General features: G+C 45.4%; 1 protein-coding gene across 2 annotated transcripts in view; it reads left to right on the top strand.

Annotated features, from left to right (window-relative positions):
• Window positions 1–26,650, top strand: part of jade2 (jade family PHD finger 2) — a 186,990-nt gene that overhangs the window by 44,098 nt on the left and 116,242 nt on the right. For both annotated transcript variants that reach the window (XM_070982656.1, XM_070982655.1), the window contains exon 4: window positions 8,217–8,374. In XM_070982656.1, the coding sequence (XP_070838757.1) occupies window positions 8,217–8,374 (158 nt within the window). The remainder of the gene's footprint in view (window positions 1–8,216; window positions 8,375–26,650) is intronic.

Genomic DNA, 26,650 nt, shown 5'->3' with positions numbered 1-26,650 from the left:
TCAAGGAAACTGGCTCAGCAACACTATAATAACAAGGTCTATTATGTGGGTGGAAGGCTGGGCTGCTGTGCACCTGTGTGTGTGTGTGTGTGTGTGTGTGTGTGTGTGTGTGTGTGTGTGTGTGTGTGTGTGTGTGTGTGTGTGTGTGTGTGTGTGTGTGTGTGTGTGTGTGTGTGTGTGTGTGTGTGTGTGCGCGCGCGCGTGTGCTCCATATATGCATGCACGCATGTCTCTGCACAGATGGAGTGTGTGTTTTTGTGCATCTATGTGAGGGCATATATACATGCATGTGTGTGTTTGCTCCCGTTTGGTTGTGTTTAGCTGTGCCAGTACTGTGTATCTATGTTTAATTGAGTCTGTTTATGTGGGTGTGTGCTCCTGCTTTGGTGTCAATGTGAGCTTCTCTGTGTGTGTCTCTATGTGCCTGAGTGAGAGTGTGTTTCCTGGTTTGAAATGTCAGCTTTCAACAGTCATCCTCTGTGGTTTCTGTTCTGTTCGGCTCAGGGGGAAGCAGACAGTGCTAATCTATCACCGCTCCGCAGATGGAGATATAAGACAGACAGGCAAACTGTCTCATGCAGCATACAAACAAGCTGAATCAGAGCTGGCAGAAGCTTGTAGTTTACAGAACAAGGTGAGGATTGTTCCTGAAAGAGTCCACGTTGGAACACCTTGTCCAGTTTGCAAACCTGGATTTTGTATTTTCTATCTGTACACAGTGACAGTTTCTCTTTCTCCTCATGGCTCATGAGTGCTGTGTAAAGATAAATACTGTATAACGTGCACTAGTGATAGCAGTGGAGATTGTAGAGATGTCAGCAGCTGCACTTGTACAGTAGTTATAGTTTTATTGACAGCATTGGCATCAATGGCAACAGTAGCGTTAAGTAGCAGCAGTGTTCCCAGCATACAGTAGTGTTTGTATTTGTAGGGGATGAGTAATGGCTGTGGCAGAGGCTGCAGTAGTATTTCTACTGCCAGTGATAACACTAATAGTGATAGAGAAGAAGTACTTCTAATAGTATAAAGAAAGGGCGTAGAAAAAGTTGCAGTGGTGGGGACAATAAAAACAAAGTTAGTCTGATGAACTTTTACTGAAACACACTTTGTAACTTTGTTTAGAAAAGTGCTTCATCAATAAAGTTATTTTTGTATCACTGTTACCTTCAGCATTATACTCTTACCATGACAAGTTGTGGAAATAGTAACTTTTTTGTAGTAGATTTTTTCCATAGAACCTGTGACAGAGTATCTCACTAATAGTTCTGGTGCACATGCAGCAGTAAGTGTAGTACTACTGGAAGTAGCTGCAGTATTTGTAGTAGCAGTAGTGGTCATGGTAATGGGCATATTTGTTTCAATAATATAGTTTTGTTAGAAGAAAGTATGTGTAATGGTCTCATTTCAGTCAGACAATGGCACTAGTGAAAGTAGTTGCAGAAGTTATAGTAGTGGTGGTAGTACTGGTAGTTGTAGTAGTACTTTTAATAGTATTAAAATTAGTAATGGAGCCACGCATGGTTCACAGACTGGAATACTTAAACACAGTGCTCTGTGTGCTCGTGTATTTGAGTGTGATTATTAATGCCTGTCAGGCTGTCAGCCCCCCCTACCAGCACACACACACACACACACACACACACACACACACACACACACACACACACACACACACACACACACACACACACACACACACACACACACACAGAGCTCCTGGTCATGTCATCAGTCCAGATCTAGATTGGACTTAATGAGAGCCCTGCATGCATACAGCCCATAACTCAACATAGCATACTGACCTACTGACTCAATGACTGGGCAGAGGGGTGTGTGTGCGTGTGTGTGTGTGTGTGTGTGTGTGTGTGTGTGTCTACTTGTACAGCCATCTTTGTGAGGACCAGCTTGAGTTTTAGATCTTGGGAGTGAAAACATTTTTGGACAGTGAGGACGTTCTGGCCTTCAGAGGGCAGTCTGAAGGTTCAGGCTTGGCGTTAAGGGTCAGGCATTTAGTTGTGATGGTTGTGTGTTTATGTGTGTATTTGTGTGTAAAGCTGTCAGTTTGTTTTCCGCTCTGTGTGTGTGTTTGTGCGCAGTGGTCTCAGTGTGTGTTTGTGTGTATCCCGCTCTCAGAGATGTTGAAGTGGAGTTTTCTATGGAGCCTTATCTGAGCAGCTGAATCTCGTCTATTCACGTTCAGTGAGAGGTCATCGATCACTCCGCGCCGCACCATCGGATAGCTCGTGCTGTAAACTGATGATGGAACGAAAAAATGAAACTCAAGCTACTGAAATGCAAACGAGCGTGGCGTTTGAAGCGCGACAGCCTGTCATGTGTGGGGAAATGAGGCGGTGCAGGCTCTCCACTGACACAAACCAAATGATTTGTTGCTGAATCACGGTTTGCAGAGAAAGTCATTATTTGAGTGTTGGGACTCAGACGAGAGCGGCAGATGTAGACGGTGTCTCTGGTGTGGAGATAATTGCAGATAGAGTAAATTAAGCTGTTGCCTTTGAGCGTATCTCAACATGGCATTTTCAAATAATTTGATGCGTTCACCTTGTTGCAGTAGAAAAATATATAAACGACGCTGATGAGCAACGCGAGCACAGAGGATGACGGCGATGACGTGTGAATTAATTGCGTGCTAAAGGCGATTTTCTCTCTACGTGTTTGCTCTGTGATTTGCCTCCTCCGTTACAGTCGTGCACGCACTCAATATTTTCATTTGCAAATTATGATTTATCAAATTTGGGAAGCTGAGTGGAGATGGCAAAATTCAATCACATGTCCTCAGAAAAGTTATTAAAGTTAAGCGGCGCGGGAAATCTTCCCGACGATAAATAAATCATGTGATAAATGGAAAAAGAAATGCACTTATTGAGCGATTACTGGCAGTTTCCGTAGCGGCTCCGGGCTCGTTGCACAATAGTCTCTGTCCAGCAGAAGTAGCCAGATATTTGTGCTGTCACTCCGAACATAACTCTTCATCAGTTGCTCTGTTATAATGCAGTCAGCTGCGTTTCTGTTGTGTTCGAATGAAACACAGCAGACATAAACTGACTGTGGAAGACAAACAAGTCGGTGAAATCTAATCAGCTTTTGAAGGACCCATTTTTCGACCTGATTTTTGGCTCTGAAAGCTGAGGGAAACGCGCCTCATTTGCATTTTAGATTTCGTAAAACAGTCGAGCTCCAGCCCGACTTTACCTGCCCGACTTTCCACCTGCCTGCGGGGTCGTCTCATCTTTCCATAATGTCCCTTTTCCATCTGTCTGCCTGTCATCCATCACTCAGGCCGGGCGACTCTCGACTGTCTGTCACAAAAAGAGGAAAAGGACGGAGAGGGCGGACGGTGCAGGAGAGGAGGAGCAGGGTGGAGATGAGCTGGAGAGAGAGAGGGAGGCAGGGAGGGAGAGAAACAAGGCAGAACATAAAACTGCAGGAGCTTGTAATAGTGTTTCCTAGACATTAATTAGCTGCAGTCATTCCTGTACAAACACACAGTAATAAAACTGATATACTGAGATCCTCTCCTCCTTTTCTCCCTTTCCATCTGCTCCCCTCACCACTCCACTTCTCCCTCTTATCTCCTCTCCTCTTTTTTCCTCTCTTCATTCTCTACACCTCTCCTCTTATCTTCTCTCTTCCCTTTTTGTCTTTTTCTCCTCCTCTCTTTCTTCTTTTCTCTCCTTTTTCTCTTTAATTCTCTAATCCCTTCTACTCTTCTCTCCTCTTCAGCCATCCTCCTTCCTTTTCTTGTAATCTCTCCTCCTGTTTCTCCCTTCTCCTCCCCTCTTTGTCTTTTTTCTCCTTCTCTCCTTTACTCCCGCTTCTCTCTTTCCTTTTCCTCTCTTCTCCTCCTCCCCCTTTCTCTTCTCTTTCTCCTTTTTCTACCTTCCCTCTCCTCTTCTCACTTATCTCTGTTAATCTCATCTTTCCCTCTCCTCCTCTTTCCTCCCCTCTCCTCTTTAGACCTCCATTTCCATCTCTCCTCTTCTCACTTTTTGTCTCCTTAAATCTCCTCTTTTCTTCCTTTCCTACTCCTCCCTTTTCTCCTCTTTTGTTGTCATTTTCCCTCCTGTTCCTTCTCTCTTAATTTTTCCTCCTCCTTACTCCTCCCTTTTCATCTCTCCTCTTAAGCTTTTTGTCTCCTCCCTTCTCTCCTCTTCTGTCTTCCTTTTTACTTCCTTTCTTCTGCTTGTCCTTTTCCCTCTCTCCTCTCATTATTCCTCCCTTTTCCTCCACTCCCTACTTCTTCTCTTTCTTGCCCTTCTCCTCTCCTCTCCCCCCTTTCCCTCTCCTTTCTCCTCTCCTCTTTTCCCTTTCTTCAGCTCTTCTCCCCTCTCATGAGGAGTATGAAGAAAAGGCGAGAGAAAGGAGGTAGAAGGGGAGAAATAGACGGATAAAAAAGAGGAAGATTAAAGAGGAGTGGATCACCCTCCGTCTCTGTCTGTCCTCCTCTCGTATTGCTGAAGGGGAAGGCAAGATTCATCATGGCCTTGGCTCACACACACACACACACACACACACACACACACACACACACACACACACACACACACACACACACACACACACACACACACACACGCGCGCGCAAACGTTTGTGAACACTTACACGCACACACTTATTCACGCACTTATTCAACATGCAGTTGCAAAGCCACACACACAGAAATGCGTATGCAGTTGTAGAGGAACACACACATGGACATTCACACCGGGTTGTACATAAACAAACTCTCTCTCACACACACGCACACGCGCACACACACACGGTTAAACGCAGTTGTACACACACACACGCGGCTCCTTGCTCCATTGCATTATTTATTTGTGCTGGCTGGCAGACAGTGAAGCAGCCAAGCAGCAGAAGCGAGGATGCTGCTTTTTACATATGGCCTTTTCATATACTGCTCTGACACACACACACACACACACACACACACACCAGTCTCATCCTCGTCCGTCCTTGTCTTTCATCTCTCTTGCCATTTACATTAATATCGCTCCCTTTCCTCTCTTTCTCTCCCTCCCGCTCTCTCGTACTTGCCGATTTGTCTTCTCTTTCTCTTGATCTTGACCTCCATCCTCTCTCTTCACTTAGTTAAACATCATTCTCCTCTTCATCATCTCCCTCTGTCCTCCTGCATCCTCTTCTCCCCCCCTCCCCTCAGCAGTCATTTCTTTCCAGCAGTCCAGTCCAAAAGATCAGCTCCTCAGAGAGTCAAGGCAAATGTACATACAGCATAATACTGCTTCTCTTGCTGCTTCTTTCTCTTTATATCTCCGATTCTTCCTCTTTTCTCTCTATATTGCAGAGTAGCAGTGTTTCATTTCAGCTCTTTAGCAGGTAATCTGCAGACTTTTGAAGTGTCACAAAAGCAGCTGGTTATCTTAAAAATCTTTGCTTAAAAAACTCTCACATATCAGAAGTCGTCATTGAATGCTTGGTCAAATTAAGCCACCGTAGCGGTGTGGTTGTAGGGATGGCAGTGACTCCCCACAAACATCAACGATTCCTGATCGTCGTGAGACGCTCCTCGGGGTAAATTTTGACTAACTTTGCCATCATATTATGCCATAATCAAGTCAAAAGTGTCATTTGTTCAATACTGTACTTGGAAACATTATTGTGAGCATGTTAGCATGCTGAGTGTTAGCATTTAGCTCAAAGCGCTGTAGCTTCACAGACCTGCCAGCATGGCGGTAGACTCTAGTCCTCTTTCCTTCTTCTCTCACCAGATTTTCCTGTTTTTTTTTGGACTCTTTTATCTAGTTACTACTGCTAGTCTTAAATAGTGATTCATGGAGAAATTTGCCAGATTTTGTTCAGCGTTGTGTACAGAAACACACCTTGCTCAGGGGCTCCTCAGTGGTGGTTATAAGAGGATGACGCATGCCGCTCGTTAACCCTTCCCATTCAGACTTCCCTCTCATCTTTTCATTACATCTCTTCCTCACGCCTGACATGCGAGGAAAAGATACACACGAGAAGCCAGCACTGAGGAAGAAGAGGGATGAAAAGGAAGAGGAGGGAGGAAGGAGCGAGGGGAGGAAGTGTTGGGGGCGCGTTAAACATTAACCGCGTTGTTGATAATAACCTGGAAACAGGTCAACGCCAGTGCAGTGTGTGTGGGAGGATCCTTTAACAAAGTCTGCTTCCTCATGAGAGAAATGGTCAGAGGTTGCAGAAACACTTGTTAGTGTCGTTAAATGAAGCCGAACTGACATTTCTGTGTGTCGCGTATGCCTTTATTTGCAAACATACAAGAAAGCAATGGTCATTTTCCACTGTGAAGCCGTATATATTGAGATATGGACAATTAATGAAGAAACTTTCTATCTCTGTCTCTCTGGCTCTCCCTTTTTGTAGATTTCTATAAATAATATTTGATCTGCCCGTCTCCTCTACAGCTCGTTTTTCTCTCGCTCTCCCCTCCCTCGTCTGTTTCTCCCTTTATTACCGTGCTTTTCTTCTCACGGGACACTTGACAGTTTCTCTACTTTGTGTCTCTTAGGTCACAATAAATAAGGTAAAATATATAAAAAAAAAATCCACGCTAGGGGACTGAGTGAGAGGAAGAGGAGGAGGGACGGAGGGAGGGAAAATGGAGAGGTTAATGGAGAGATGGAGGGGGGGCGAGGGAGTAGGGTGGAGGAGAAGAGCTAATAAAGCAGGGATAAGGAGGCTTAGAAAGTAATGATAAAATGTGGAGTGAAGTCATACGGTTGATTTTGCGCTGCTGTGTGTGCGTGCTTGTTTTCCTGTGTGTTAATGTGTGTGTGTTCTTGGCTGATGTCCTTCACTATATGACTGCTTCAGGTCCCTGTTAGGGCAGACAGAGAGACTGTGTGTGTGTGTGTGTGTGTGTGTGTGTGTGTGTGTGTGTGTGTGTGTGTGTGTGTCTGCTTGAATACACCCACTCTGTCAGGTCTTCAAAACAATGCATCGCACGCAAGCGCACCTTGTTTGTTTTTATAGGATCCTCCTACACACACACACACACACACACACACACACACACACACACACACACGCACACACACGCTGTGCTGATGTTAACCTGTGAAGGTCTCCAGGTGATTATCAACAACGTGGTTAATGGTTAACGCGCCCACAACACTTCCTCCCCTCGTGCCTTCCTCCTTCCTCTTCCTTCTCATCTCTCTACTTCCTCAGCGCTGGCTTCTGATGTGTCTTAAATGTCTCCTTGTTCCCCTCATTTGAATCTTGGCTTCACATCTGAGTTGTAATGAGTGGATGTGAGGGAGAAGACATTTAAGGCAAACTCACGGCAAAGAAAAGATGAGGGCAGAGGAATGTGATGCCCTGACAACTCGAAGCATCCGGGGGAGCATTAAAAACACCGCAGAGGCAGTGACTTATCGTCTAAACGAACCAAAGATATGGATCTAGTCAACACTGCAAAATGAGGGATTGACGCGCTGCCAGACAAATGGTGCTCAGCACCTTCCCACATCTGTTCTCTTCATGTTCTTCACCTGCTCTGATGTCTAATGTAACGCGTTCACGTCTCGCAGCAACCGAGGCAGAAATGCAGAAAATGCATCACGTTGAGGCGCGGCGGCAGATTTATGGTCGGGCTGAACTGTGGAATCGTACGTGTTTGTTCTGATCAGTAATGACTAAATGTCGAGCGGTCTGAGCCCACAGACTGTGAGGGGGGGGCTGACAGTTACGTCTGCCTCCCTGTTTGGGCCACAGGTGACATCTGGCTATAGGTGAGCTGTCCATTAGCTGTATTTTTGAAAGCGCAGAGCGCGTGATAGAGTAGACATCATTTTTGAATTCAGCTTTTCATGTGGTTGCATGCTGCGTGAGCTCCTGTTAAAATAAAAACCAGTGTCCTCTGCTAAACGCTGATGATGAATGTATGAAGACAATGCGGACGGCGATACCTAATTTTTCAGAATCATGCAAGATGATCAGGCATTTTAAATTTACTAGAAAATGATGATGCTTAAAAAAACTCCAGTGAGAGCAAAGTTAATGAAAAAAGAAAAATCTTTCTCAATTATGAGCCATGAAACGAGCATGAAGGTTGTTTATGGTTCCAACAGTTAACATCCATCTCCTTCCATGCTCAGAGGCAGTATTTCGCCCTGTATCATCACTGTTTGACATTTAACCAAACGTCTCTCTCTTCCTCTCTCCTCCTCCTCCTCCTCCTGCCGTCCTCTCGCCGCAGGTGTTTCGTACTGACTTCATCACGGCCATGAAGCTGCCGGACTCGGCTCAGCTCGGCCCGGACGACTTCTACGTGCTCTCGGACCCGTGGAGACAGGAGTGGGAGAAGGGGGTCCAGGTCCCTGCCAGCCTGGAGGCCATACCAGAGCCTGTGGTCAGGTAGGACCCTCGCACACACACACTCACACACACAGCCATCAACTCATGAGCGTGATATCAAGCAAAACGAGAAGAGCACGTGAAGTGGCTGCAGTGTGTCGTAGCACGCGCAGACGTTACGTCACCATCTAAACGCAGTGGCAGAGTTCCCACAGTCGTGCCAGAAGGAGAGCGCGGACACACCAGGAGGAGCAATATCTTTTCATACACCTGTCAGACACTGATGAACATTTTGTTGTGTTTGGCGTTTAATAATTAAAAGTGTAATTAAACTTTTTAGAGCGCACACACACGCGCGCGCAATGACATGCAGAGAACTGCACAAGGACGCCGACTGAGACCCTCAGCTTTCTACTCTGAAACTCATTCGTACACTTTGTACACACACGCTATGGGAAGCAGGTTTGGATGCACGTGCAGGCAATGAAGCATGTGCGCGCACACACACACACACACACACACACACACACACACACACACACAAGCAAGCTGGTTGGCAGATGTGCACTTCAACCCACTCATATTCTCTCATACTGTAGATTAGTCTGAGTCTCTCTCTCTCTCTCTCTCTCTCTCTCTCTCTCTCTCTCTCTCTCTCTCTCTCTCTCTCTCTCTCTCCCTCCCTCGCTCGCCCCAGTAGGTTGTTGTGGCTGTCTAGTACTACTGCAGCTGCTTCACATACCCATGTGGTTTGTTTGGCATTCTAGGAACTAATGAAAATGCTCAGACTGCCTGGTAATGCCTGTTAGACAGACATGTCATACTGGGAGGCCACACACACACACACACACACACACACACACACACACACGCACACACACACACACGCATTCTCTTTGGGAGACAGACAAACTCTGCCGTCACGTGAGATTTGATCAAATGTTCTGCGTCCATGAACATTTCTCTTTGCCTGCGTCAGGAAACCAGAGGAAGCTCGCTCCCGCCGGCGAAAGACGAGTCAACGCTGAAAACAAAACGTTTCATTTGCTGCACACGAAACAGCCAAAAAGCTGCTGAACATGATAATTAGAAAGCTGTGTGAAGTGTTTTCCACCTCTTTCATCTGTCAAAGTGTGTGTTCCTCTTATTTCTGCTCCTGAGTGGAGGTTGAGGCCCCGGCTCCACTGTGTCATGTTATTGGAGGCAGTTTGTGCTTTTTGACTCCTTTTTTCTCAATCAGTTCAAGAGCCTGAGTGGAAAAGAGTCACCGCGTTGCTGCAAGTTAAAAATCCATTAAACATATTCATTTAACAAAAAGATGAAAAAAAAAGGATGCTTAATTGATTTTTGAGGGTTCTGACGGCAGGAAAAAAAAAGCTGGTCGGTGATTGTGTTGTAAAAACTGAAAACCGAGCTTAACAGCATCTCTAACCCGGCAATTCAGGGAAAAACGAGAAGCCAGTCAAGCTACAATAACATAAAATAAACACTTCAAATAAAACAAACGAAACGTAAATCAAATCGAGACTTGCCAAATGAAATGGCACGCCTTATGAGGAAACCACAGAAGCTGAAATGAACCTTTGACGAGCAAGTGGAGAAGGCTTGTTTTAGCAGCTTTCCTTGAGAGGAGAAAGTGAGTTTCTATAACAGAAAAACAAAGAAACGAAGCGACACGTGCATCTTAACAACGTACTGAAGACTGAAAGAGCTCCTCAGAGGCTTAATGAGGGCAGAAGACAAAGGCAACGCATGGTGGAGATGAAACCTCTTCACGGCGCATCATCGCCATGGATCTGAGATGTGAAAGGATAAATTCGTCACCCTCGCTGTTTACATTGTCTAATAGGTTAATATCTCAGCAGACACACATATGTGACACGCGCACACACAAACAGTATGGAGCAAACAGATTGAAGGGAGCCTGAAGGCAGAGAGATAGATGAGCAGATTGGAAGAGAAAGCACAATGGCAGCGATAGATAAGGATGGATGGATGAATGGGGGCTTATAAGTAATCTGATGTGTGATAAAATGATGCAGTGATATACAGTGATGCTGAAATGGAGTGATGATGGATAGATGGCGAGATAGAGGAGGAGAGAGGTGAGCGTCAGCGCGCCGCAGCCTCTGAGCGGTTCGCTCGACTTCTTTTTGTCGTCTGTCGTCTCGAGGCTTTTCCCTCTTTGCCTCTTTCTTTTCCTCCTGTCCTCTCGGGCTGAGATCACCAGCCTGAGACTTCCTCGGTTTTACCCATACGAGCCCCTGTGGTCGGGCAGAATTAGCGGTAGGAAACCTTATTCCCACACAGGAAGTGGTGCCTGTTCAGCGTCGGGTCAAAAACTGTCTCCAAGCAAGAAATGAGCTGAACAAGGACAAAGAGTACATATGAAAGCTTGAATCAGTGCTACAGAACTTTAAAAACCACCCAAAGCTGCCGAGCTGCTTTTGCCATAGATCAGTACAACTCTTCTCATCCATCGCCGGCCGCTTTCAGCCACGTGTGCTGTCATCCTGTTGCATTGAAAAGTCACCAAAGGTTGAACTTTTCCGATATTAAGTTATTAGTCTGCTTCTAATGGCCACAAAGTCTTTTAAGAAAAAGGCCTGTGGAGTGGATTTGATCCATTGTGTCATAACAGGAAGTTCGAGAAATCCGCTGTACAAGAATCAAATCAAACTTTATTTATATGGCACTTTTCATACACGATAAAATGCAACACAAAGTGCTTTACAACAGTTAAAAACATTAGAAAAGAAAACTTAAAATAGAGAAAACCCATCCCTCCCTCCCACCCTCTGTATGTACATATGCACACCCACGACTACACCCACACACACACGCACACACACACATACACAGTAGTGAGACGTGGCAAGACACTGAGGATCGGGGAGAACGCCACCTTTGGGGCCGTCCACACTGAGAGGAGTCATGGCACCCGGGCCCCCCCAGACCCCCACACCAAGGTGGAGAGCCCTCTGCCCGGGACCAGCACCCCCAACAGCAGACCAGACACAACTCTCAGTGTGGAGGACCCCCCTAAGGAAACAGGAAACACTGCAGTTAGAAGTAAAAGGCATGATATAAGACAACTAAAATAAACAGTTACAGGAAGAAAAACACATGAGATAATAAATAAAGCAGGCATCAACCTAAGATAAATGATAAGAACGTAAGAGAATTGAAAGGTCAGTTAAAAGCCTGATTAAAAAGGTGTGTCTTCAGAACACATCGCCGAGCAGACGACAAAAGAATTTCAAGCAACTGAACGGTGGAAGAACTGAAGGAAGGCGTTGGGAGAATCTCTGTGAAGCAGGCGGCCGAGGCGAGGCCCTCAGCGCGGTGCTGCGGTGTAAAATCAGAGCCGCAGCCGCGAGGTTGGACTCCGCAAAGCGGCTCTACCGTCGATCCTGAGTCGGAGGCCTCGGTGCCTGAAATCACTCGCCGCAGCTCTACATGCAGCCACAGCTGCTGCCAACCTTGTCGGGAGTTAAAAAAGGTCTCTCAAAAGTTTTAACGTGAGAAGTCGGACGATTGAGGCTGCAGCCGGTTAGCTTAGCTTAGCACGACGAGTGGCCGCATACCAGCGCCTCTCCAGCTCGCTGATCAATACGTAATATTCCGTTATTATTAAGGTCGCGCGGTGCGTCCTACAGGCTGCCTTCCATCTGAATTTTGCTCGTGTTTAAGTTTAACCCAACATTAAGAATAAATTGAGTCGTAGAGGATGAATTGAAGCACTTTCCCTCTCTCCATTTGTCATGTTTCTTTCCTTGTTCTATTAGTTATTTTTGTCCTGATCCAACCTTCATGTTTCTTTTTTTATATGCGTCTATGTCTTCATCTCCACATCTCTCTTCCACTCCCACCTTCCCCTCTTACTTTTGCTCTAGTAGAGCCGGAGGCGCAGACACATTTTTCTTTTTCTATTTTTTTTTTTTTTCTGAATAATGACATCATCTCCAAAAATTGTTGGAGAGGAAAAGGGCTGCGGGCCGTGTCTGGCTTTGACAACGCTCGTCTTCTACATTTCTCTCTCTCTCTCTCATTGGACCATGTTTGGCCGCCGCTGCGTGATTTTTGGTAAAGCTGTTGTGCCGCATGGTGAAGAGGTCATTGTGGTTTGATGTTTTTTTTGTTTTCTTTGCACCTCCCCTCACCAAAACACTGCAGGAGAGACGCAGGGAGAGGAGGAGGAGGATGAGGAGCTCTCCTTCCCTCTTCGTCCCCCTGTCCTTCTCCACTCCCTTTCTTTCTGTCCTTTACTTTCTCTCCTTCCCCTTTGACTTTCCTCCTGCTTGTCTTGCCGTCTCTCCTCCCCGCTGTCTCTTTTGTCACCCACTTCCCCCTCTTTTTTCCTTCTCTCTCTCTTTCTCTCTTCCTCGCCATGGTTTTGTCGGGGCCGAGTGGAAGTAATTAGCCGTTGCGTAACACTGGCTATGTGCAGACAGTGAATGGGGCTTTGGCAGGGACTCGGCAGCCTCAGTCCCCAATGACAACGCCGAGCAGGAGAGGGAAATAATTACACGCACACATGAGACGATCTGCGCCTTTTCACAAAATGAGAGAAATGAGATAGCGGTTATTTTATTTATTGCTTCATTTTTTCCCTCTCGGACTGGTGACCGAGTCGGTGAATGCGAACCCGTTGTTTGTGGTTTGGCTGAACATGTTGGCGCTCTGAGCGGCGTGTAAAGCTGCGGCCACGAGGAGCGTCACATGGAGAGACTCCTTACTGAGGCGGTTTATGCACTGCTGGACACAAAGATTGATTGTGCAGATAAAAAAGTGGTACTTTTAACGGCTCAACTGCTTGGTCGGCGTGTTTACAGACTTTTTATATTTAAAGGCACTGATTGGCTGACAAACTTCACGAATCCTTACAGAGCTTACATTCACCTGCAGGACAGCACATATGTCATGGGGTCCCCAGTGGTGGAATATCTGAAGGTCAGGTTTCCTGCAGCTGTCATCATATGCAAAACCTACATCAGGCAGACGTGGATGCTATGTAAAACCGTGGGTCAACAAGCTTTAACCTCTGCCCAGAGGGGGTGGAAGGTGTGAACACAGAGAGGATGTAGATACCGATATGGCAACAAGGCCTTTTAGAAAGGTTATCTGTGTCTGCATTTGGTTTTATTCCGTCATAAACGACCTACACATAACGCAGGTGTTAAAAGTTCAGTCTGCCTTGTGGGTCTGGTCATGCAGAGTAAACCGCGGGATGAAAAAAGGAGATGCTGCACCTTTAAACCGTGACGCACGCAAACATGCAAAGACTAAACCGCAACTCCAACACAACTGACAGACGGGAGCGGACCCGAGAGTCAGTTTCAGCTGTTAACCTGCGTGACAGTCTGTCAGCTGCCAACACTGAACACATTATAACATCACGGAGATGTCAGAGGGGAAGCGCGTATGTCAGCCTGTGCATTCAGCGGCAGGTACAGACAGGAAGTGCCAGCCAATAGATAGAATATGTGGAATATATTATTAGAAGAATAGATGCTTTCCTATGGAGCATCATGCTCTGTGTGTGTGTGTGTGTGTGTGTGTGTGTGTGTTTAGAAGCACGTGCACCCTCTCGCTTGACACACACACACTCTCAAACACACCCTTTCACTGGATAAGTCAGACAGTGTAGCAGTGGGTCAAAAGGCTAATCGGCTTCTAATGAGTCAGTCACTGTCTCACTCACACACACACACATGCGTGCGCACACACGCACGCACACACAGATAATGGATTGAGGAGAGCCTGACAGCAGCGAGATAGATAGAGAGATGGAGAGAAGGACAAATGGCTGCATAGTGAGGAACGAGGACAGTCTAAATGTCATGTATTGCAAAGCTTCCGCTATATTTAAATCCTCTAAAGTATACCTTGACATTTTCTGTTATTGCCGGTTATTTTTCTCCTTCCATGCTCTTTAATAAATTTTTTTATGCTGGCCTGTTTGCACAAAATAGCTTTTTGGATTTGTCAGCACATTTCATTGAAATCATGGGACCCAGCAAGCCACAAGTTAGCTCATTAGGGTGTGGTTTTTGCTGGGAATGCTAAGAATAGATTCATATCTTATATTCATTATCTGACTTTCTGCGAGTTTTCAGACTAGAAGAATCGTCCTTCCTGATACTTTAGATATTGTTTTTTGGCTCAAAATCTGCTTTACAGCACAGTGAGACTCCAGTGGAACAAAAGCAGCTCAAAGTTACAGTGAAATACAACCTAAATGTGCAGGAACTTTTAAAAGATATAAAGGGGTGCTCCGTCATAGTCAGCTTTTCTTCCTTGGAGAAATTATTCAATTCTGTAACTTTTCCTGTCTGGAAGAACGAGAGTCATAAACAAATCAGTAACATTTGTTTTTTCTGATGGAGAGAAACGGCCAGCTAAAGGTCATGACAGAAACACAGATGCAAGTGCATCAATGACTAAGTGAAAAAGAGAAGGAAAACAGCAAGGGAAGGAGAAAAAGATGGTGGATAGATGACTGAAAAGGCCCTCAGGGATTTTTAACTGCCTGGACCAGCTGCAGCCTCGTCCACCGGCGCATTAGTAAGTCCCTGTGTGTGCGCGCGCCTGTGTGTGCATGAATATTCACTTCTATGAGCACACAAGTTCCTGAGCGTCTACTGTATGTACACACATTTCACTGCGTTTGATGCATCAGTACGTCCACAACAACATCTGGAAATTCCCCCAAGATATCCTCCGCTCTTTCCAACACAGAGGATAATAAGATGACGAAGAGCAGCATCATCGGCCTCGTCGTGCACTGTGCAGGGTCAGCGGGTGCACAGGGATTAATAGCTTCCACACAGACTGCCGAGGTTCGTTGGTAGTCTGCTGTATTGTGGCTCTTGACAAACGTCTGCCGGCCCTAAGTTAGATGGATGAATGGACGAGCAGGCCGCTTTGCACATACGTGTTGAACCTGTCGCTCTGGGAGTTGCTGCGTACGCGGATGACCTGCAGACTGAATAGATGCAGTATGTGACGGGACAGATGGATTTGATTAATGGAAGACTTTTCAGAGCATGTGAATTAATGATTTACTGTCTGGCTGAAGGAATCGTACTTACTAAAACAGCCTCAGTTACATCTCCCATCGCGCACGCTGCTCCTCAAAGCAGGGATGGCTCGTGATTTGTGCTGCAGCCTCAAATGTTTGGTGTGTGTTTCCCAAACGTGACGTCCTCAAATGTCCTGTTTTGTACACAACCTAAAGTTCACTGTCATGAAGATTTTTTAAATGACTGAGACCAGTTAATTAGTTCAGTAGTTAGTGTTGTGGGAAGTAGATGGTGTGTGCAGCCAACTTAAAACATGCGCTAAGACCTCATCCTGTCTTTATTTTAGTTTTTTTTCTCATCTTAGTCAAAGATAACTAACTAGCCTACTCTAGTTTTAGTCGACAAAACTGTTGACATTTTAGTCTTTTGTTGATTTGTGATTTAGTAGAATTTAGCTTTTCTATGATCAGCTTAGCGCTAGCCATGCTAGCCAACGTGCTAGCTGTGTGTTGATGTGCTGCTGATGTTGAATTACTATCACAACAACAGTGTTTTACTCTTTCTCTCACTCTTACTTGTGGGCTTTGTGTGGCCTCAGTGTGTATTTTTACTCCATCGATTACTTTACCTCCTATGCGAACGTAACGTTGATGTCTCCCTGGTGGTGCTTTGTTTCCACCTAACATGAACCACTAACTAGTTTGACAGCTGGTCTGCACTTTGGTGAATCCGGTTTCCTCATCAGTGCACTAACTTATTCTTACAATACCTTTGGTCTCACTCTTGTTTATGGAATCTCATTGTTTCCTGATTTGTAATCAATATCGTTGATTAGTTGTCCAATAGAGCTCTCAATTGCTTGCAGTAAAAAACTCCTGTGTCAACCTTTATTGGAAGTGTTTGCTTCACAGTGCACCTACACACGCATGCAAACACTCAAATAAAATGTCTGAACGGAAATATCGAGCACTATAAAGAGAGTGATTACAGATGCATCACGGTGTGAACGGCAGCCTGATCAATGACTTGGGTGGATGGTGTACTGACCTGTTGATTGGCAGTCGGGGCTACAACAAAGTCCAAATTCACCCACATTAACTCATCACCACATTGCTTTGAGGGGTCAGCGGGTGTGCTCCTGACCGCAGGCTGATTGGTTGCCTTTGGCTCCGTGGGTGAGTGAATATGAGAACTGCATTTCTTAAAGTATGGGCTAAGGAGCCAAATTGGGCCCTTGTGCCTGTATCTGGTAGGTCCACACATGACAAAACTAATAACATGTTATAGTGAGAAATTGCTTTTGATCTCCTCCCTGAGGGAACGGGCTTAACAAACTTCCCACTGAGGCTGGAGGGGAACCATAATGGCACATAAAACAACATAATAATACATTCTTGTTTCTGGGCGAGTTCACAGAGTCACTGGGTGCATCTTTCACCACAGTTAATGGAGACAGCTTTTCTGACTGAACCGTGCCTGGTTGATTGAGTCATGGACTGACCGGCTTGCTGGCTGGCACGTTTATTGACCGATTGGATAAATGGCTGATGGATCTGTTTTAATGCCCCTTTGACTGAACTGCTCGTCACTCGGCCGATCGACCTTCCTCTTGACTGACTGAAAAACTGTGTGAAGGTAAAATCTCTGTGGAGTCTTTGTCATTATTCAAGCACTCGTTCTGAGCTTCTTCACCACTTGACTGGGTCAGTGGGGCTGTCTCTCACCACATTTCAGGCTCGCTGCCTGACTGGCTGACCGACCACAGCGACCGCTTGCCTTGGGTGGCTTGCTTGTCGACTGCCTGGCAGAACAGCCATTTCCCTGACTGACTGAATGGATGAGCAAAGGGTCAATGGGTGGTTGAATGTAAATAAGAAGAAAATTTCCTGCCCTCTCATCACCCACAGTATGCGGCTGAGTCACCGGGAGCATTTGTAATCACATAAAAGACAAGCTGCCTTGTTTGCCGACTGATTGCGATGAGTGACGTCTGGCAGCCTGTGCGAGCTTTCTTCTTCTACTAATGGACATTAACCAGCCAAATAGCAGAATAACTGTGGTCCACCTTCGACCACATTTTCAGGCCTGCTGCCTGACTCTATTGACTGACTGGCTGTCTTGCTGACTGGTTGGCCCACCTCACTGAAATGTCAGATGAGTCAGAACTGGCAGGCTGACTTGACTGACTGACTTGTTGCCTGCCCGGCTGGCAGGCTGACTTTCTGACCACAGTGACTGAGCGTTGGCCAGAACCGAGCCGGTTTTTCTGGTTCCAGCGGGTGAGTCAGACTCCAGCTAAACTCATTCACCTCTGCAGGGCTGCGGGCAGGGGCTGGGGACTGCAACCTGGGTAATTTAAACATTTCACCTCCAAACAATAGTTTTTAACCTGCTGAGTTGTGTGTGTTGGCGCTGGCAAAGCAGCCTGCCAAAACCTAAATGTGTTGGCATGTGCTTACTCCACATTCCCCACCAAGAGATTCATTTGGCAGTTTTTTGATTTATTCCACCTTTATTTAACCAGGGTACTGTTATTAATTGCCACTGACAAAAAAAAAGTAGCTGATGCTTGTACAGGGACATGGTATGAAGAGAGCTGGTCCAAGCTGATAAATGAATGCAGCTTTTCTTAAATTACATTGGGACTAAAACAGTTCTGTGTGTGTGTGTTTGTGTGTATTAAAGCAATTCCCCTGTTCGCAACCCAGCATGTGTGGCTTGTGTGGCTGGTGGTGTTTACTGCAGGCTACCCCCGGGCTCAGTGTGGGTTGATTTTGTGTGTGTGTGTGTGTGTGTGTGTGTGTGTGTATGTATATGTGTGTGTGTGTGTGTGTGTGTGTGTGTATGTATGTGTGTATGTGTATGTATGCATACGTCTTTGTTGTTCCCCACATGGATGTCATGTGTCATGTGAGCAAACCCAAGAGCTATGTGTGGGAGCCTGGACTGTGTGTGTTTAGGCGCCTTCACTCGTGGATGCACACTTAATGTATGTGTGCATCTGTGTGTGTGTGTGTGTGTGTGTGAGTGTGTGTGAGACACATGAGTTATACCCCTGGTATTTTCTCGCATGGGAATACCATCCACCTCTTCTCCCGCTCCGCTACACTAACACACATATTCTCTCCGCTCTCTTCTTCTCTCCTTCCTTTAAAGGACCAGTCAGCGTCCTCTGCTCTCCTACAGCAGTTCCTCTGTGGTATGGCAGATCAAAGCCCTTTGCATTCTGCACCGTGGGTTCAGCAACATCTGGACCACGCCGTCCGCCTTTTACCAATCTACCATCTGCCAGCCTCACTTGACTGGTGTGTGTGTGTGTGTGTGTGTGTGTGTGTGTGTGTGTGTGTGTGTGTGTGTGTGTGTGTGTGTGTGTGTGTGTGTGTGTGTGTGTGTGTGTGTGTGTGTGTGTGTGTGTGTGTGTGTGTGTGTGTGTAACGGAGATGGTGAGAGAGTGACACACTGGAGAAGATATTAGATAGTGGAGTTCCCCTTTTCTCCTCCACTGGTCTCATGTGTTTGTGTGTGTGCACGCTCAATTTGACTTGCGTGTCACACTTAATCTGTCAACCAGCAACTGACACTTTCCTTTGTATCACTTCTCTCTTTTCTTCCTCTCAGTGCCTTGCTCGAAGTCTCTTCAGGAGAGTTTATAGGGGTTTTTGCATGGGCCCCCCTTGTTGTTCGTACCAGTTTCTCATAATAGCGCCCATCTTTAACCCCAGCGTCCCCGTCTCTCCGTTGCCCCGTAAGCGCCCTCAGGCTGGTTGCTGAGGCGAGGTCATTGACTTTAACGGTCACATAAGGGAGGCTGGAGCACCCTGGCTGGCCACTTAAACCCAACCTCCTGCAGGAGAGTAAACACTGTTTGCTGCTGCTTTGTCTCCCAGCGGAGCCCTGAGGCCCAGGGCTTACATAAAATCTCCCTGGATTGAAATGAATGGGTGGATGAATAGATAGAAAAAGGTAGATCACCCGACAGATGGATAGATGGAGATTAATGTTTAGAACAGTGAGACAAAAGCCATCTGATAATATGACTTCCTTGCCATTTCTCTAAAAGGCAAAGCCTTGACGAAGGACAGTGAACTGTGCAGAGACAAAAAATATAAATAAATAAATAAATCTGATTTTAATGTTGACAGCGGACATGCAGCATAAAAGAAGGTTTGTCAATGCTTTCTGCTAAATATTGTTCAAATGCAGGCAGGATTTTCCTACAGGTGCTTTTCTTTAAGCCCCAAAATGAAAGACAGACCCAAACATTTTAGTCCGCTGCTTAATAAACAGCTAATCTTCAGATTTGGCACAATGCAGCAAAAAGAGCAGCAGCAGCAGCAGGCGCCAGTACCAGAACTTGGTAACTTGTTAAGCAGAAGAATCTGCAGCATATGTCTTTTGAAATTTGGTCTTGGAAAAAGGACTCCTCAATCCTGTTGGACTAAAAAGGAACATATGTGATGAAAGTGTCTATGTTGCACGGAGCAACTATTCTGACTGCGACTTATTCTCTGCAGATCAAACCACAAGAATGGATAATACATGACTGTATTATCATTTTCTTATTTATCTGGAGTTATTTAGCTGAGACAACAATCGACCAGCACATTTATCTCAGCAGATTTGTGTAAAAAAACAGACATTCACAAAGCCAGACAATGTGTCTGTGTTTAATAGAGTCTGTATTATAGAGAAACTCTTTCAAGTTCAGTTCATCATAGAAAAAATAAGCAAAAGTTCAAAAGCGCACATCTCGTCAGTCTGATCCACCATCGCTGGTGAACTTTTTAGTGCTAAGTCGTTGACGGATTAAACCACTTTGACTTGAACGCACTCTGCTGCAGTTTGTAGAACTATTTAAGGCAATGAGGCTGCCACCTTAAAGGGGACAGGAAACACTTAACAAAGTTTACAAAAATTAATGCAAGGTTTTCCACACTAAAACATTAGCCAATGCCATTGTTAATAAGTTGTAAGAAAAGAAATTAACTCCCAAAGTTGATGTTGTCAAACAAGGGCGCAGCCATATTGTCTTGGCATAGAGCGTTACGTCACGAGGTTGGTTGGATCGAGGTCTCTGAATACTCCACTGTTGACAGCAGTGACAACATGGAACCACAAAGAAAGAAGAACTACAGGAGAGGTGATTTTTGTGTCGCTCCAGGCTGTAGCAATGAATTCTACAGAGTTAAAAAAAAACACAGGTGCGCTTCCTCGGCATCCTAGAGGAATGAGGCAAGTGAGCTGAGGTTAGCCAGCTTACGTTCTTTTTAGCTAGTAAGTTAGTTTGTTTACTAATGTGGCGCTAGCAAGGTAACGCCACAAAAAACCTAATGTTACCACACTGGTAAACTTACTAGTGTGACATTAGCCAACTCACTAGCTAGTTAGTGTGTGGCATTACGACTACACTAGTAAGCTAACTAGCCAGTGAGCTGGTTGGCTAATGACACGCTAGCAGGTTTACAATTGTGGCACACAAGTAAGTTAGCGTGATTAACCTGGAATTTTGATGAGCCAGTGAACTGTAATGCTGGCAAGGGCAGACTGTATTCTGGACATAATGATCTTTCAATCAGTCGAGCCTTTCCAGCTCAGCAACTAACGTTACCGTTAAATTACCTGCTGTTAATGGGGCGCACCACGGTCTCAGCACGGACGTCTTTCAATACAAGCATGGCCACTTCCAACACTTCCCTCTCGCAGCAGAGCATCTGGTAAGTGCGGGATAAAGTGATGCAGGGAAGACCCCCCATAAGATAGCCCACGTTCGCCTCCCGACAACACTCTGTTGGGGTGAGCATTTCCCTGCAGTTCCCACACCTGCACCATGCTGTGTTGCCCACTCTTTCAGCACCTGCAGAAACCATCAGCTGCTCTTCCTCCAAAACAACCCGTGGCTGTGTTTGATGTGTTTTTCTCCTCAGTGGCTCGAAGGTGTATGCCATCGATTGTGATGGCATCGCTTCCAAATTCCGCTCAAATTCGTCCTCTTCCATTCTTTCTTCGTACTGCCAAGCTAGCTACGTATCCAACCTGATCCAACCAACCAACCTCATGACGTAGCTAATGACGCAAGAACAACATGGCGACGCACTGTTGCTGAAGCAGTTGATCAGCATGAAAAAAAAAAGAAAAAAAACTCTTCTAATTTTATGTAAAAGCATTTTCCATCTTAAAAAAATCACAGACATATTCCCACACACTTAATTCTGTGTTGAGTGTTTCATGTCCTCTTTAAATGTGCTTTACACTTTCTTAGCACAACATAAGTGAGCGGCACTCGGGCAGAGGTTTTTGAAGTGTCAGGAGCTCCTCAGTGAGTGATGGCTAATAGCATGCGACCTTCGCTACAAACGGAGACTGGAGTGATGGAGGAGTCACTCCAGCATTGCAAAAGCAGGAAAGGCCCACGCCATCGTGGAAAGCTTCTCATATGATGAAGTTTAGATACAGTAAACATGGTGATAATGTAGCATTGTTGGGAGGACGTTGTGGGTTGTGAGAAGTTTTATTTTTTTATCTTCATGGACTCAATCTGCAAAGTTATTTAAAGTTCTTGATTTGCTTTGGCCAAACTTGTATCAAATGTTCCTTCAGATGGTTTCACTAATGCACAAATTAGCATATAATCATCTGTTTCTAATGACTCAATTCCCACAAATACCCATTTTCACGCTGGGAAAACCCCTGAAAGCAGGCACTGATCTGAACTGACTGCTGTTTCTCTCCTTTCGACCTCATCTGACAGTGTAAAGAGTATAAGATGACCTGAATGGCCTCTCACTGTCTTTCACTGCAGTAGAGATAAACAAAAAAAGAGGAGAAAGAGGGAAGACAGGGAATGGACGAAGAGGCAAAATGGAGGGATAGAGGCAGAGTGAGGATGGAGTGAATTATCCAGAGAATGAGGAAGAGAGGCAGTGTGAGGAGGAGGGCTGTTGATGGGTGAGGAACTGAGGGAATAAGTAAACAAACAGGTAGATGAGGCGGTTGAGTGGAGCGATACGACGGCTGTAGATCTGCTGGGAATGACAAAGAGAGGGAAAGAGAGAGAGATGGACACACAACAGAGCTCTGCCATTGCTTCATCAAGTAACAATAGTACCCTCATTCGTCTCTCCTCCCTTCTCCCTCGTGTTGCCTATCCGCTGTTTTCTGTGTACGTGGGTTTAATCGAAGCTTTCAGGCACAGAATTAAAGCAAGTGGGAACGTCCCTCTGAGGAGCAGACGCGAAGCTGCGCGCCCTAATGCGAAAGAGAAATTGAAACAAAGCTCATCAAAACGGCCCGGCAGCAGGGGAGGAGGATTTTTAAAGCTCCGACATCAACCGACAACACGGAGAGTCGATGTGTTTTTCCACTGAAATACGAAAATCCTTCATTTCAGAATTAAGTAGCGGCACTTTATTTTGTATTTCTGTGTCTACTCTTCATGTTTGCTTCTTAAGGAATACTAGAAATGTTCCAGTTTCCCAAAGTCCCCAAGCGGCCGAACACCCATTCACACCATGACTCCCGTGACCCTAATGACTCACACGATGGCCGACTCCCAAGGTGTGAACGCCTGGGACTCCTCACCACTGAGTTAGAACCGAAGAAGCCTCTTGGGTGAGATGCCAAACCTCTTCCAGAACCTCACGCAAGTCCAGCTGACTTCGTAAAACACTTAGATTTCCAAGGAGACGTCTTCAAAAGCGTGGCTTGTTTTGTCTCACCAGATGTCTACAGGCCACTTCAGTTATGATCACAGGACACAAAGAAGAGCAGAAAATCCTCGTGGTTAGAGGATGGAACCAGGAAGTGCTGCTGAAATCAGTTATCAGAATAGCTGTTGATTCATTTTCTGTTGATTGAGTCATCTTCCCAGCTATGCGTTGGAAACAACCTGGTGCTTTAACGTCTTTTACAAACTTGATTTTTAGACCGTAAGCTCATGGTGGTCGGTAGGGTCGAGAAACAGGCCAAACTCAGCCAAGGGTCTCAATTTGGCCGCACCTGCAGCGGTTTTCTCTCATAGATTTCAACGCCGTGTTTGTCTTTGTGTGCGACGGAGCTGTGCATGTTTTTAGCAGGCGCTGTCATCTGGAGGGGTGGTGTCGGTTGTGGTGGTGGCGGGCTGTTTTTGAAGTGTTGGTGGGCTTACTGGAAGTGTGTCAGACAGGAGAGGAATGCAGGAAGAGGGTGTAAGCCTGTGTGTGTGTGAGATGTATGGAGACAGGGCTGGGGTAGCCCCCCACTCTCGATGTGTGCATATGTATAGTATGTGTGTGTGCATGCATACCCCAGGCTTCATTGCTCAAACCCGTTATTCCACCCCCCCCTTGTCTCACTTTCAAAGCCCGCAGGGGTTTCCCACAGTGTCTCTGGCCATAAAGTTGACACCAGGCTGGGTTTTAGTGCCTAGACAGAGCAACGTTTTCTAGATATAAGGAAAAACTCCATGTTGTAAACACAGCTATAGATCGGAGCGTTTTCCCGTGACAACCGCGATTAAATTCAGCAAAACACCCAAGGTCATCTTTACTGTCCGTCCAGAGGAAATTAGCTTCACAGTCGCAGGAAGAAAAGACAGACAATAACAAACACAGCACAACAACTGCTATCGCCCCATTTAAAACTCGGTATGTAAACATCCTGGGCTCCCCTGGGCCTGCGAGAGGATGAAAAAAACACCAAAATAATGAGTGATGTGTTAAAATTCATACTTCTGAAAAGCTGCTAAGTTGCAGCGTTCAGCCGTGCCCCCCCCCCCCCGCAGCTCCCAATTGGATCAGCTTCCTTGAAATTTGAAGCATCACAGGAGAAGAATCACAACAGTCGATGGCATCAAAAGAATCAAAGCTTCTACAGATTATTAACAGATCGTTCCTCATCTTTCCTCGGTCTGGTCGGGTTGACGCTTTTTTTTTTCCCTCCCTCTTGGGATCATTGAGTTTTTCTCAGAATCCAAGCCAATTATTGGATTATTGGACTGCTCAGCAAAGCAGTATATTAGAAATCACTTCTCCTTTCAGCCGTTACGCTCCCCTTAAACCCTCACAGCAGGTTGGCAGAGAAAACTGTTTTGTACCAAACTTAGAAACCTGCTACTTTAGAATATTTTATCACACCTTCTTTGAAATGGTGAAATCGTAGTTGCCATTAAAAGTTTAGTTGGAATAAATGTTCTGACTTATGGTTACTGTGGAAAGTCTCCATCTAAAGCAGCAGCAAAATGTGAAATTAAAACAAAAACGGTGTAGATTCACACAATGTTGTAACTTTTTGGGAACCTCTGACCTTTAAACCCACGAGTTCGCCAAAACATACACAAATTAAAGAAGTGTCTTTAAAAACTAGCTGTTTTTCGCCTCTTTGAGTGTCTAAATGCACGTCAAGCCGTCGTTTCTGCCGCACGTTGAGCGCAGAGTAAGGCCAAGGGAATTATTGAATGTATAATGTTACAGTAATGAGGTTAAAGAAGTGGTGAATGTCTCTTCATCTTTAAGAGCACTAACTGTGATTAGATTACCGATATTGGAGGAGCGATGTCTTTCTTTGTGCTGTTATGGGAAATATGATCATACAAACATTTTCTTTCTCACACGTGAAGCCACCGACGCCGCTCAGGAGTTACTGCAGGGGAGTTTTCAGCCTCTACTCGGAGTAGAAGCCCTCATATTTCACAGGTTTGGCCACTCTTCCTGGATCAGAGGGGACTGGGATCAATATATCAATCATAACAACTCTGGCTGCGTCTTTGTTCGGACAGCTGTGAAAACTCCATGACAGCTACAAGTTGTTGTGGAACGAAGCTGCTGAATTTCCTCTTTCCAGCCACAAATACCTTTTTTTTTCCTTTTAAAGGAAGGTATCGTGCTGAGATTGGCAAAATGTTTCTGTGTCTTTGAGTGATTTCTGCTCTAGTGCTCCCTACGACCTCAGCCATATGCATCCCACATTTTACTGCAAGTTTAATCAGCCCCCTCTCAGCCTTCAACCGCAGGCCAGGTGTGTGCGTGTGTGTGTGTGTGTAGTACACACACTGTGGGCTTGCCTTCCTTATGGGGACAAAACACAAGTCCCCATAATGTTAATCACTCAATTTAGGCGGAAGACTTGTGTTAAAGTTAGGGTTAGGGTCAGACAAGTAGTGGTTATGGTTATGGTAAGTCTCCAGGAAATGAATGTAGGTCCTCTGAAGTGATGGAGATGTGTGTGTGTGTGTGTGTGTGTGTGTGTGTGCATTGGCGGCTGCAGAGAAAGAGGTGAGGTGCAAACAGAAAACTGCAACCAGTCAGCCTTTCACACATCTGGCTGCAACTCCAGCGTGGTTTCTTTTGTAATTAACAGGGGAAGAAGGTTAATGAGGAACTGACACTGAAATAAAAGACATTAAATTAAAGGACTCAGAAAAGCCACAGTGTTTTTTTTTTTTGTTTTTTTTTTTACAGATTTAAACACTTTTTTAAACAATTTTTTATTATTATTATTGAAGAAACGTCAGGGTAGGAGCTCAGCAGTGTTAATGTCACCTGTTGAATCTTTTGAAGAAGGCTCCTTTACATGCAAAGTATGACAAACATCATTCAGGATAATCCAGTACAGTATTAACCCGATGACACAGAAGTGGTGAAAAGGAGCAGTTAACATTTTTTGCCTCATTGATCAGATAAATTAAGAGATCTAAGTCGACTTACAACTTGTACATCTGCTTCAATGCTTGGCACCATTTTTCTGTTTCTAGTGAATTTAGCTACGTAGGAAGATGACGTCCCCGGTTCCTAATCCCGCCTGCTGAAGTCCGATTGGACGACAGCTGTCAACACCAGACCTTTATGAACAGTATCATACAGTTCAGCACCTGCACCCATAAAAAAACCCCAAAACAAAACAAAATAAAACAAAAAGACCCTTCAGTTCTTGTGACATTAGCCTCGTCACATATTTTGGCAAGGGCCTTGTTTGTTTATGGTAATTAGACGAATCTCTCAAAATCAATATGCTAACGATTTACTGATGTTTAAAATGCTACACTTAGCACCTTGCAGCTTGGTTCTGTATTTGCTGGAGAAATGTTGATTTAGCAAAAAAGAAAAGGAAAAAAAAGGTGGGGAAAAAGCCCTTGCGTTGGCAAAAAGACAAATTGCCGGCAGGGTAGCTGGAGGCTCTGCAGCGAATCAGCCCTCAGTATCGGGCTGCTGGAGGAGCAGAGGCTGAAAGTTGGCCTATTAACTCCTGTCTCAGGGAGACACAGAAGAGCAGACATGGAAAGAGGTTGGAGTAAGTGCTCCCACTTTCAGTCTGTTTAATCATCCTTCCTTCTCTCTCT

This window comes from Chaetodon trifascialis, chromosome 16, assembly GCF_039877785.1.
Source record: "Chaetodon trifascialis isolate fChaTrf1 chromosome 16, fChaTrf1.hap1, whole genome shotgun sequence".
NCBI lineage: Eukaryota > Metazoa > Chordata > Actinopteri > Chaetodontiformes > Chaetodontidae > Chaetodon > Chaetodon trifascialis.
The sequence above is the reverse complement of the archived record's forward strand: the minus strand, read 5'-3'. Positions and strand labels throughout refer to the sequence as shown.